Source organism: Miniopterus natalensis, chromosome 6, assembly GCF_054644295.1.
Source record: "Miniopterus natalensis isolate mMinNat1 chromosome 6, mMinNat1.hap1, whole genome shotgun sequence".
In the NCBI taxonomy this organism is placed as follows: Eukaryota; Metazoa; Chordata; class Mammalia; order Chiroptera; family Miniopteridae; genus Miniopterus; species Miniopterus natalensis.
This window is the reverse complement of record NC_142086.1, coordinates 74,075,077-74,088,683: the sequence shown is the minus strand read 5'-3', so window position 1 is coordinate 74,088,683 and position 13,607 is coordinate 74,075,077. Positions and strand designations below refer to the sequence as shown.

At 37.4% G+C, this 13,607-nt stretch overlaps 1 protein-coding gene across 1 annotated transcript in view; it reads right to left on the bottom strand.

The window, feature by feature from the left end:
• Window positions 1–13,607, bottom strand: part of PLCH1 (phospholipase C eta 1) — a 131,094-nt gene that overhangs the window by 41,648 nt on the left and 75,839 nt on the right. The window contains exons 4-6 of the mRNA XM_087818366.1: window positions 13,096–13,339; window positions 4,170–4,299; window positions 2,291–2,461 (exon numbers count right to left, since the gene is read on the bottom strand). Of these exons, the coding sequence (XP_087674492.1) occupies window positions 2,291–2,461; window positions 4,170–4,299; window positions 13,096–13,339 (545 nt within the window). The remainder of the gene's footprint in view (window positions 1–2,290; window positions 2,462–4,169; window positions 4,300–13,095; window positions 13,340–13,607) is intronic.

Sequence of the window (13,607 nt, the reverse complement as noted above, 5' to 3'; positions counted from 1 at the left end):
GCAGGTCAGATATTATTACTGAGTCAGCCTCAAGGTTGCTGCATGAATATTACACACTCAGTGTCATTGGGAAAAGTAAACTCTTCAGGAATAATTGATTTAATTAAGTAGCAACACAAAGGATGTGATATTTTGATCAAAAATCAACTGGGCCCCACAGTTTAGCAGTGACATTTAAAATACTAATGAATAGTGATAGAGGAAGCTAATCTTGTGAGCCAGTATTTCAGATTTCAGTGATAATTCTCAAAGATTATATTATCTCTTAGGTTGAATACTTATGATTTAGCAAAATCTAATTTTTCTAAATAGTCTACTTAATAGCATTTAAACTTTTTTCAGGCGGAAAAAGCTCTGGTATGCAGCTATTTTTTTGCCTGTCTGAGCAAGCACAGAATCTTCCTCGCCACCCCCACCCTCCCACTAGCTGCATAATGTCTAATCCATCCTTTGTGTAAAATTTAAAATTCTTACTTTATTCAGAGGCCTACATTACAAGGCATCAACTGAAAACACCATAAATAAAAGAAACCATGCTACCTGCAAGGAATTCTACTGGCTTAGTCAGGCTTTGAGAAGCTCATTCATTTGTCTGCTACATGTGAGATAGATTTATCACATGCAGCCCAAAAGATAAATAATCTCTCACAAAATAAAAAGACTGAGTTTATATTGTAATGATTTGGTTTATGAGGCCATTTGTTCAGAGCTGTAAGGGCCTCAAACTAGATTCAGGTAGTCTACCAAGAGCACATGAGATCTAAAAAAAAGCCTAAACAAACAAACAAAAAACCAGCAAGAAATGGTCATCCTGAGAAGGAGCTAACTGCAGATGAGCAAGAGCATGTTACTAATTCAAGACACAAAGCAGAACATGCTAACAAAATGCATCATATTTGAAAAGTATAAAATTGGTGAAAATATTAGTAAGGATTCTAGAAAGTTCACCATTTTCTGGGTACCATAAAAGAATTGATGAGAAATAATCTACTTTCTACCCAAAATTCAAGTATTAAGTAAAATACAGTAAAACCTTGTAATAATGAAAATTGAAATATAAGAGTCAATCAGCTCCTATCCTTCCCCTACCCCTATTCTCATTTAATTAACCTCCCAAAAGTAAAATTCTACATGTTCCACAATTAAATTTTTTAGACCTTACTTAAAAAGTTATATTGGGGTTTTACTGTATGAATGAAGGCTCAAGATAGGTTAATGCTCTTTCTTGTCCACTTTCCCGTTTTACCTCCCATTTGACAAAGCTGATAAGGTGAAAGAGAATCATTTCATTTGAGTGTCACTACAATGAAAAGGAGGGAAGACACATGCCCATTAGCAAGTGACATCCACCCACTATTGCTATTCAAATGGATGGGTTAATTCCACTGGCCCAAATGAATTTGAAGTCAGTAGCTCTAAACATTTTAATTTTAATTTCTCACATTGCTGTGCTTCTGAATATCTGCCAAAGGGCCTTCCAGGTCATCATTCCAACCAGTCTTCAATTTGAAATTGTGAGATAAGAAAGGTAGATATTGCTTCCCTTTGTGCAGCTCAGGAAACCAAGGCTCAGAAACAGTATCAATTGATCTGCCTAAGACTCTCCAACCAATAAAGCTCACAGGGTGTGAAATGTAGGTGTTGTGGGCTCCTGGTCTAATATTCTTCCCACTATGCTATGAAGTGCTCTTCAGATGAGAATGGAGAAGCCATTATACTTGCAGGGAACAAAGGAGTAGAAATGTAGAAAGGGCACATTCTCTGGGCAAAAAAAAATTTACCTCTTTCCCATTTTCTACCTGTCTTATAGCTAACTTTTTAAATAGAGAATCTCTGTCTTTGTCAAATTATCAAACTAATTACAATAACTGATTTAGATAAAACATTTTGCTAACACTATCTGGTTTAATCCTTAAGAAAGCAACAACAAAATTTATAAAATCTGAACCTGTTATTCCTAAAGTGTATGTGATTATGGTAATGGAGTAAAGTGAAATGTTACCAGGCCTAGTGTCTTTTTTCTACAACAACCAAATCTCCAATTCTCCGACATTAACTGGGTGCACTAACTACCGACTACCGAGAGGTTACCATTAGACGCCCTCTTTAAAAAGCTGCTAGAACATATTTTTAAAAACTCACAGATAAGCTGTTTTGGAATTGTGATGTTTCTACCTCTACCCTAAATTTAAACTATATTTACGATCTACGTCCAACCCCAAGAAAAACTCATGTATCTTTCATAAATATTTTTAAGTAAACATTCAACTCCATAGTCTTAGAATAATACCTTTTGTTCCACCTTCAAAAACTGAGCCAGTTCTTCCACAGTTAGGTGATCTTTCTTGTCACTGTAGCTCAGGAGCAACAAATAAAGGTCCCGTCTCAATGACATCATTTTGTAAAAAACACAGAACTCTTCAAATGTCAGAGTTCCCTGATTCTCATCTGTATCTGCTTCCTGAAAGAGGCATATTAAAAGCAAGGCAGTGAGAGAGTTTGAAATAGGAAATTCAGTGCTGGTAAATAATATTTACTATGAAAAGCACAGTACACACTTCACAAGTGGTAAACGCCTATTATTTTCAAGCACGCATGAGTCAATTTTAAAATTGGCTATACAGTAGGCCACAAGCAACGTCACAAATTATAAAATATCAAGCTTATAAAAACTAATTTCTCTCAGCACAGTAAATTTATAAATCAACAAGAAAGCTTAAAAAACTGTATCTGGAAACAACATAATACATTTCTAAATAGGAAATGAAACATACAGAAGTGAACGCACACACCACGTATTATTATAACTTGTGTGAAGTTAAAGCAGTAATTGGAGGAAACCTGACGTTTTCAATGTATTAGAAAGCAAGGCAGATTCAAAACAGAGATGTTAATAATTCAACTTAAGAACCTAGAAAAAATTTAAGCTAAAGAAAATAGATATAGCCCAGCCGGGCGTGGCTCAGCAGTTGAAACAATACTAAGATCACTCCCACTATGAGCACTTACAGAACCCTGCAAGAAGCATGGCAAATCTTTTCATATAGTTTAAAGACAATTCACTCTATATGTGACAACTCATTTGCCAAAGTCCCTCAGTCTATCTCTGGGGTTCCTTCTATAGCATATCTCATTCCTTCCACTTCTTTCCTTGCTCTCGTGCTGTTCTCCAGTGCAACGGGACCAAGTTCCCCACAATGCAAACATCTCCAGCCTAGAGCTTCCAATGGCAGGACCACTGTGCGAGGTCACAGATGGAAGCCAGACTCCATCGTCCATTCACTGTTACAACTCACCCCTCACGCTGTTTCTGCCTCACCGCCTCTAAGAGCAAGTGGTTAGAAAACAAAGCATAAAACATCACCCCCTATACTTATTTTTACAGGTACAAAATATCACCTACCTAGTCACTTAGAAAATCATTGCAAAACATGGATTATGCATACAACTTGCCTCCAAATAAGAGCCTTTCCTAAATTCATATTCTAGTGATTAGTAATAATCTAACATTGTGTTTGCAGCAACTCAAACTTAGCAGAGCTGACTTCTGTACCTTAGGTGGAGCACTAAGTAAAATCCCAGCTGGGTGCCACAGAATAAGTTTGGGCCCAAGGACTTTCCTCAAGGAATTACCAACAGGGAAAGAGCATCTCATCTAATATCAATAAGCAGTGGAATAAACTTCTGGAGAGCTCTCTAAATGGTAGGAGTGACACAGTGCTTCTAAGCCCTATGGATTCTGAATCATAAACTCATCTGAAACAAAACAGAGGGCTCTTGAGGATTTCAACAAGTGCAAATTTTTTCCATGTCTTTATTCTGATCTTCACAACAGCCTGTGAGGTAGACAGAGGAGACAGTCACATCCTCTCTAAGAGACCTGATCACATTTACTCCATTATTTCTCAGGTAAAGTGCTTATTACCGCTCTGAAAACAGCAGTGCAAAGGCATTTTAGGAAGTGAAATTATGAATGTATGTTAAGTTTAGAAAGCCTTTTCTTTTCCTTGATGAAATGAAATGCTTCTCTTCATCAAAGAAAAATAAAGCAATACACAGCAGGTAATATTAGCTTCCAGCAAAACAAAGTAGCCTTTTGAAATATCTTAGCACCCCAAAAACCACTAATGCGGCTTTTATCTAGGACCAGACTGATTGTGAAAACATACCTGAAACATCTGCCTGACTTTTCTTCGGGGTAGGTTGACATTTAGTTTATGCATCAATTGGTGTATCTCTTCAATATTCAATAAGCCGTCACCGTTCTTATCAGCCTCCTCAAAGGTCTGCTTCACCCACGTGCAGAAACGTCAAGAAAAACACTTGTGTTTTCACAAAATAAAAGCTTCTCTCTCACAGGACACTCAGAAGAAATTCTTTTGAGGAGGCCCTGCAGTCCACAGGCTCTGCGTGAGCTGATAGTGACAACCGAAGAAATGGGGGACAACACAAACGGGTGATTCCCTTCTCTGCGAAAGGAGTCAAACCATGTTATTTTGAGGGATTCTTCAACTCCAACATTGTTGCGCAATCCGTTAAAGCATCTCTCTGATGTGATGAGACCCCGAGTATTCCAAAGCTCGGCCTTCTCCCTCTATGACCTTCCATCTAGCATCTCTTCTGCCTTCACAACAGCCCACGCTACACAATTCCCTTCTCTCGGTGCCACTCCCACATTTAGAAATTCAGACTATCTGTTTCAATCTCCCTATTGACACGAGCATAGAAACTAGAAGAGAGGGAGAAATTTGGTAAGGATTAGGAAGGGGCCCAGTCCAGGAAACCCAGGTCTCAGGCCACCCGGCCCAGCACTGTCCCTCCCTGACAGCAGGCCTGGCTGTAACAGCTTTCAGGGCTCCTACCCGACAGATCAAGGGCAGTCATGGGAACTACAAGCCTGATGTGGTAGAGGCTGCCCTCAAAGCTCAGGTATGACACTAGGCGACCTGAGGCTATGAAGCTGAGTTTGTATACAAAGGATTCACATCCTGTGAACTGAGATTTTATGAGACCCTCAGGAGGATAAGTATTGCATTGTGTTACATAGTGGAGAAGCAGAATAAATAATAACAAATGAATGAGTTGAAAATTCCAAGTGTGAGCGAAGCATTTTTAAAAAATAGATGATTCATAGTTGTTGGGAAATAAATTACAGAAGGCAGGAACTGTGTATATAGTTAGAAAACCAAACTGAGCTTCAAAATTTGAAGGGTAATGAAGGAAAAAATGAAGGTGAGAAGAAACCAGAGACTCAAAGTAAGCAAAAGGCAGAGGCTTAAAACCAAGAAATGAAAGGAGTAGGTCAGAGGAAAGGGTCAATGTTTGCTTATCAAGCAGGTAACAACAAACTGAGAGACTTTCCTTTTAAGTTAAGATACTAACTAACCTCCAGTGGTAATAGCACATTTACATTTCTTAAGTGATTCAAATTATGATTGCAGGACATTGTACCTTAGAAAGTAAATACAACCAGAAAGTTAGTCTTATTTCTTCTAAAGTTAAATAGAGGTGATTTTCAGCCCTGGCTGAGTAGCTTAGTTGGTTAGAGCGTTGTCCTGAGACGCCAAGGTTGCAGGTTCGATCTCCAGTCAGGGCACATATAAGAATCAACCAATGAATGCACAAATAAGTGGAGCAACAAATAGATGTTTCTCTCTCTGTCTCTCCAACCCCCCTCCCCACTCTATCTCTCTCTCTCCCACCTCCTCTCCCTTTCTCTCTCTTTCTAGAAATCAATAAATAAAAATTTAAAAATAAATACAGGTGATTTTCAGATTGTGAATACCTTGTTTCACATTATGTTCCTTTTATAACATTTGAAAATAATCCACCCAGTTCTTCAAGTTCAATTTTTCCTCATAGAGTTCAGGTAAGACCTAATCACACCTAGAATGTAAAAGGGGACCCAGGACTATGGGGAAAATAACTGAAGGATCAAAAGAGGGAAACATTTGGGCCAATTACTAATAAATAACTGAATCTCATTTTCTTTCTCTTGTCTGGGTACACAGTGCCCATTCCATGAGCTTTATTTCTTTTGACTGTGGATATTGCTCTGTACCCCACAAAATATTTAGCCATAGTTCAAAGACATGATGAAATGAATCCAAAGACAGCAATATTTTCATCTCTTTATTCTGTAGCTCTTTACCAAAGCCTCTCAACGACTTCTCCAAAGAGACAGGGATAAGCAAATCCTAAGTACGAATACTGTGCAGACACAACTCATTTAGGGTGGACTTGGGTCTGCAAGGCCTTCAGTGTCTACACACAAGTTGGCCTTGACAGTTGTTTTAGGGAATAAAGAACTGGTAAGATGGAAACAGAGACAGAATCAGACCAAGAAATATAAACTAGTTCTGATTCTATGCTGACCAGGCCCTGTGAGAGTGAATCATTTATGTCACTTCTTGGGGCTTCTATTTCTTCACCTATGTCAGCGAGCTCAACCAGATGACCCTGAAGTCCCTTGAAGTCAAATCTAAGATTCTATGAAAGGAAAACCATTCTCTCCCAGTAAGAGTTCATGTGTACAAGATACAATTACAGGTCAAAGTATTCAGATATCTTAAAGTTGGTCTTCATAATTAAGACATGGCGCCCAGGAAAGCCCTGAATTAATGATTAACAGCTATACACATGATAAATGTAAGAATAGAAAAGAAAAGCTGGGAGATTAAAAACTGAATGCAAAATTATGGCCTAGTATTTTCTATCAAGAAATTATAGGAGAATGTGAAGCACTGAATGATATTTAATGTAAGGGTGTGTAAGTTTTGGGGGTACAAGGCCTGATAGTAAATATTTTAGGCTTTGCAGGCCATTGGGTCTCAAATGCAACTACTCAACTACCCCATTCTTAAATAAAAGCACCCACAGATAACACATAAATGAACCGGCATGGTTGTGTTCCAATAAAACTTTATTTACGGATACTGATCATTGAATTTCATATCCTTTTCTTTATGTCACAACATGTTCTTCATCTGATTTTTTTCAACCATTGAAAGCCCAATTCTTAGTTGAGGAGCCCATATGAAAATGGATGGTGGGCCAAATTTGCCCTACAGGCTTTAGTTTGCAGGTGCCTCATTTATAAGGAAGGTGGAAGGCTGAACTTACCATATCCATAAGGGACAGCCTAGAGTCTTCTAAAGATAATTTCCCTTGTGGGGTGTCAAGAGGTAAGGTGGGGGGTGATGGATGAGAATGATAGGTGCCATCATCTCCGCACGCTGGGGCTGCCAAGATTTCAGACTTGAATCTGTCAACTAGGACAGCAAAAGGTTTGCCAATCCTTACCTCTCCTATGCAATGACAACAGCAGCTCTTATTTATAAAGTGCTTAATAAGTGCTAGACAGTGCTCTAAGCACGCTGTGTACATCGACTCATTTGATCTCCACACACCTACCCCGGGTAGGTGCTATCCTTAACATCATCGCCGTTTACAGATAAAGGCTCTGAGGCAAAAGAGTTTAAGTAACTGACCCAAAGAGTTATACGTGGTGGAGCTGGGGCTGGAACTAGCGGCAGCCTGAGCCCTGAGCTACAACACCATGTTGCTTCCAGGAGACAGGAGTACTGCATCTGCCTCCAACTAAACATGCTCCTACTGCAGAAATAGCTCGAATTACACTTTACACTGGATGAGTTTTCTTCCTACAGCCATTTAAGATTCATTATTCTCATTATTCATTCACGGTTGAAGTTTTCAGGCCTAATTGAATGTAATAATCATGAACATTCCAAATCTGTTCTCTCAATTAATGTAATTAAATACAAATCCAATTAAGGGTGCCATACAGTTATTAAGATATTATCTAAAACCCTATCAAATTATGACAAATCTCTATGAGAATGGCTCCCTAACCCAAATAACGTTCCCTATTTTGACATTGGCTTCCTTGCTATCATTCACTAATTTCCCCTTTCCTTTCCTCTCCTTACGCAAATGCCAACTGCTTCTGTATTTTTTAACTCCTTCTGTGCAGTTCTGGGGTACACTTGCTTTCCAGGCAGCATATTTTCAGAATCTGACGTCACTCAGTTATCAACTGATTGATTCAAATATGAAAACTTTCTACTGCCAGTAAGCATGGACAAACAAATCAGGTTCAAAAACGTATTGCCTAAGCTGGTATAAATTCTAATTAGAGTATTATAACTTTAGGATGTTAAAAGTAATCCCCATGGTAACCACATACAAAATAGCCATAGAATACATGCAAAAGAAAATGAGAAATAATTTAAACATGTAACTGCAAAAAAATCAACTAAACACAAAAGAAGACAGGAATTCAGAAAATGAGGGACAAAAAAAGCTATAAGGCTATAGATAAGAAATAGCACAGTGACAGAAGTTCCTTTTTATCAGTAATTACTTCAAATGTAAATGGATTCAACTCTTCAATCAAAAGATAGAGACTGGCATGGGTAAGAAGATATGACCCAATTATATGTTGTCTATAAGAAACACACTTGAGATCCAGACACACAAACAGGTTGAAAATGAAAAGATGGAGGAAAAGACTTTCTAGGCAAATTAGTAACTAAAAGAGAGCAGGGGTGGCTATACTAGTGAAAAAAGGTTATAAGAGACAAAGAAGGATATTCTATATTCATAAAAGGTTTGAAATAGCAAGAAGATATAACAATTATAAACATTTATGCATCTAATGACAGACCATCAAAATATATGAGGCAAAAACTGACAAAATTGAAAAAAGAAATTGTTCTACAATAATAGTCGGAAGCCTCAATACCCTACTCACAACAATGGGTTGAGCAACTAGATAGAAGATAAATAGAGACATAGAGGACTTAAATAATACAATAAACCACCTAGATCTCACACACACACACACACACAACAATCTATACAACAATAACAATATACAAATCTACTCAAGTGCATGTAGGACAGTTTCTAGAACAGGCCATATTTTAGACCACAAATTAAGTCTTTAGATTTAAAAAGATAGATATACAAAGTATCTTTTCTGATCACAATGGGATAAAGTTAGAAATCAGTAACAAAAGAATATCTGGAAAATTCACAAAATGGTTGATCTTAACACACTCTTAAACAACCAACAGATCAAAGAAAAGAAAAATCACAAGGGAAATTAGAAAATACAAATGAATGAAAATGAAAGCATAACATATCAAACCTTATGGAATGCAGTGAAAGCATTGTTAAAGGGGAAAATTATAGCTATAAATGTTTATATTAAAAAACAAAAATGACCTCAAATGGACAACCAAACTTTACAACCTAAGGAACTAGGAGAAAAAAAAACTTAACCCAAAACTAGCAGAGGGAGGAAATAAGAAAAATTAGTGCAAAAATAAGTGAAATAAAGAAGAGAAAAACAATAGGAAAAAAATCAATGAAACCAAAAGTTGGTTCTTCAAAAAGATCAACAAAATTGACAAACCTTAAGCTAGATGGACTAAGAAAAATTAGAGAAGACTCAAATTACAAAAATCAGAAATGAAAATGGGAACATTACTACTGATTCTACAGAAATAAAAAAGATTATGAATCAACCATGGGCCAACAAATTGGATAAGAAATGAAGGGACATATTTCTAAAAACACAAAACTTTCCAAATCTAATCACAAAGAAATAGAAAATATGAATAGATCTATAACTAGCATGGAAATTGAATCAGTAATCAAAAATCTCTCAACAAAGAAAAGCACTGGTCTTGATGCCTTCACTGGTGAATTCTACCGAACATTTAAAATACTAATACCAACACTTCTTAAACTTTTCCAGAAAATTGAAGAGGGGGGCATAATTCCTAACTCATTCTGTGAGGCCAGCATTACTCTTATACCAAAGCCAGACAAAGACATTACAAGAAAACTACAAACCAATTTCTCTTATGATTATTGATTAAAAAAACAAAAACAAAAACACACAACTCAGCAAAATACTAGCAAAAACAATTTGGCAGCAAATAAAAGGAATTATATACCATGACCAAGTGGGATTTATTCCTAGAATACAAGAATAATTCAACATGCAAGAATCAATCAATGTAATATACCAGAGCAACATAATGAAGGAAAATACCACATAAACATCTCAATGGATGCAGAAAATGTATCTGACAAAATTCAACACCCTTCATGATAAAAACAATCAACAAAACAGCAATAAAAAACTACCTCAACATAATAAAGCAATATATGAAAAATCCACAGCAAGCATCATATTCAAAGTGAAAGAACGAAAGCTTTTCCTTTAAGATCAGGTACAAGGCAAGGATGCCTGCTTTCACTATTTATATTCAACATAGTACTGAAAGTTCTAGCCAGAGCAATTAGGAAAAGAAAATTTAAAGGCATCAAAATCGAAAAGCAATAAATAAAGGTATCTCTAATTGCAGATGATGTCATCTTTTATGTAGAAAACCCTAAAGACGCCACAAAAGAAGCCGTTAAACTTTTTAGTAAATGAATTTAGCAAAGTATCAGGATACAAAGTCAACACACAAATCAGTTACATTTCCACACACAATTTGAAAAGGAAGTTATAAAAACAATTCCATTTACAATAGCATTAAAATACATATACATAAGAATGAACCAAGGGGGTAAAGAAGTTGTACAATGAAAACGACAAAACATTGCTAAAGAAATTAAAGATGACATAAATAAAATACATCCCATGTTCATGGATCAGAGGGCAGTAGTGTTGAAATGTCAATACTACCCAAAGTAATCTACAAATTCAGTGCAATCCCTATCAAAATCCCACTAACATTTTTTGCAGAAATAGATAATGCTATCCTAAAATTCATATGGACTGTCAAGGGACCATTAATAGTCAAAACAGTATTAAAAAAGAAGAAAACTGGAGGACTAAAAGTTCCTGATTTCAAAACTTACTACAAAGCTACAGCAATCAAAACAGTGTGGTACTGTCATAAAGACAAATATGTAGACCACTGTAATAAAATACACAGCCCAGAAAGAAAATCTCATGTATATGGTCAAATGATTTTTTATAAGGGTAGCAAGACAATTTAGTCAGAAAAGAACAGTCTTTTCAACAAATGGTGCTGGAAAATTTGGATATCAACATTCAAAAGAACGGAGCTAGACCCTTACCTAACACCATTTACAAAAATTAACTCAAAATAAACCGAGGACCTAAATGTAAGATCTGAAACAGTAAAACTCTTGGAAGAAAACAGAACAAAAGCTTTATGACATTGGATTTGACAGTGGTTTCTTGGATAGGATACAAAAGGCACAGGTAACAAATGGAACTTCATGAAAATTTTTAAAAATTATGCATCAAAGGACACTATCAACAGGGTAAAAAGACAATCCACAGAAGGAAAGAAAATATTTGCAAATCAAATATCTGGTAAGATATTTCATATCCAGACTACATAGAGAACTCCTAAAACTTAATGACCAAAAAAAAAAAAAAAGCCAGCCTCCTTCAAAAATGGGCATAGAACTTAATTAGCCATTTCTCCAAAGAAGTTATATGAATGGCCAACAAACACCTGAAAAGATGCTCAACATCACTAATATTAGGGAAATGCAATCAAAACTACAATAGCATACCACCTCATACCCACTAGATGACTACTATCAAAAGAACAGAAAACAAGTGTGGCGGGATGTGGAGAAATTGCAACCTTTGTGCACTGTTGGTGGGAATGTAAAATGGTAAGCTGCTGTAGAAAACAGTTTGGCAGTTCCTCAAAAAGTTAAAAATAGAATTAACAAAGGAAGCCAACATGCCGAGAATGGCAGAACCTAGGTCTCTGTGACATCACTGAGCCACTGATTAGCCATGTCTTATTCATGAAAAATAAATATTCTTTATTGTTTGAGGCAATATTAAACAATATTGCCTTAATATTGCCTTAAATGGTATTAGTATGGTTGTGTGACTTACACCAAAAAGCATTCTTACTAATTCAGTATTTTTGCTTTTTTTACCAAATGTTAAGAACAAACTAACAAAATAAAGCACTAACAGAACTAACAGAACACAGCATTAACAAATTAACAGAATAAAGAATTAGTTCCTATGTTTGTGTCTTGTTCACTTATGAATCCCAGTTGCATTCATCTTCATGCTGAGAATATTGATGAAAACATCATGGCTCATTAGCTCAGGCATTCGCACTGTCAAAACCCTTTCATGGGCTGAGTATTTCCACTCTGCTCCAATAATACCCCAGGTGAGGGATAACAACTAGAGTACTATAAATTTATTACCACTCTGGGCAAAAAATTAAGGCACACATTCCGATGACAGCAAAGAAGTGGCACTACTCCCTACATGGATGGGGGCACATTCCAAGTGTGCAGAAGGAAAGCAATGCAGTCTACTACTCTCACTTCATAGCTGAGAAAACTGAGGCCAGAACTGCCATGTTGAATGCCCAGCTCGACCCCAGCAGGGGGGGGTGGCTTTCAGAACAAGCACATTAAGCACTGATCTTGTCAGCACCGCAGAACCACAAAAATGGGCTTAATCAAGAATGAGACCCAGCCTCCAGCGTCTTGAGCAATTCTGAAAGGGTAGATGCTGTTAAGTAAAACGTAACTTGCCCTTGAGCACCATTCCGTTCGATTTCCAAACTGCACTTTAGAAAAGAGAGGGAAAGCAGGAAGGAGCCAAGTGCCCGGTGCAGAACTGGCACTCAAAAAGGGTTCGTTAAACTAAACTGACTGTGACAAAGCAGGGTTTTTCTCTAATGCAAATAAACGCTCTCCTGGTTACCTCATCTCTCTTCGGAAACTTCATTTGGATATTTCTCAAAGCTAACTTCAGTCTCTTCTGAAGAAATCTGCTCCTGAGTTTATAAGCTTGTTTCTATGTGTTTCAGGCATATATTTACTTTCAGTGAGAGTGAGGAGGGGACAGTGGGGGCTAAGGGTAAAGAAAGAAAAATACTGGGGGGGGGGGAAATACAGCATAGTCTGATCCTCACTCACACAGCACACTACACACACACACACACACACACACACACACACACACACACACACCCCACCCCCACCCCCACCCCCAATTCCACACAGAGCTCGAAAATCGAGTTTTAGGAAGGATATTGGTCGTGAGTCCTTTGCCTTTTGGCGAGGGAATCTTCGTCACTGATGCCAGCCATCAGGTACTTGAGGCCCGTGATCCAGGTGCGGGCCTCCTCGGGGTTGGAGGTGATGAGGTCCAGGGACTCCATGTGGTTCCCATGGTATATGGTGAAGCAGCAGCTGGGGTCAAAGTTACCCTCCGCCTGTCTGTGGAATATCTCAGACTGCCGGCCCTCGGAGACTTTGTAGATGGAGTCAATAAGGACTGTGAGGAAAGTGGAATATATGACGGGTAAAGATACGGATACAGATTAAGAAAAAAGAAAAGCAAAAGCATTCTACATTTTTTTAAAATAAGCATAAACAAATTCATTGTCTGTGCATTGTGGTTTTAAGTCCAAATGTGAACTACAAGCCCTGTCACTTCCTGCTTAGGAACCTTCTCTACATGAGACTTTACCTCCCTGGGCAGTCTAGGCAATGCCCTCCCAGGCAGAGTCAGGACGAGCTGGATTTTTTGATAAAATGATAGA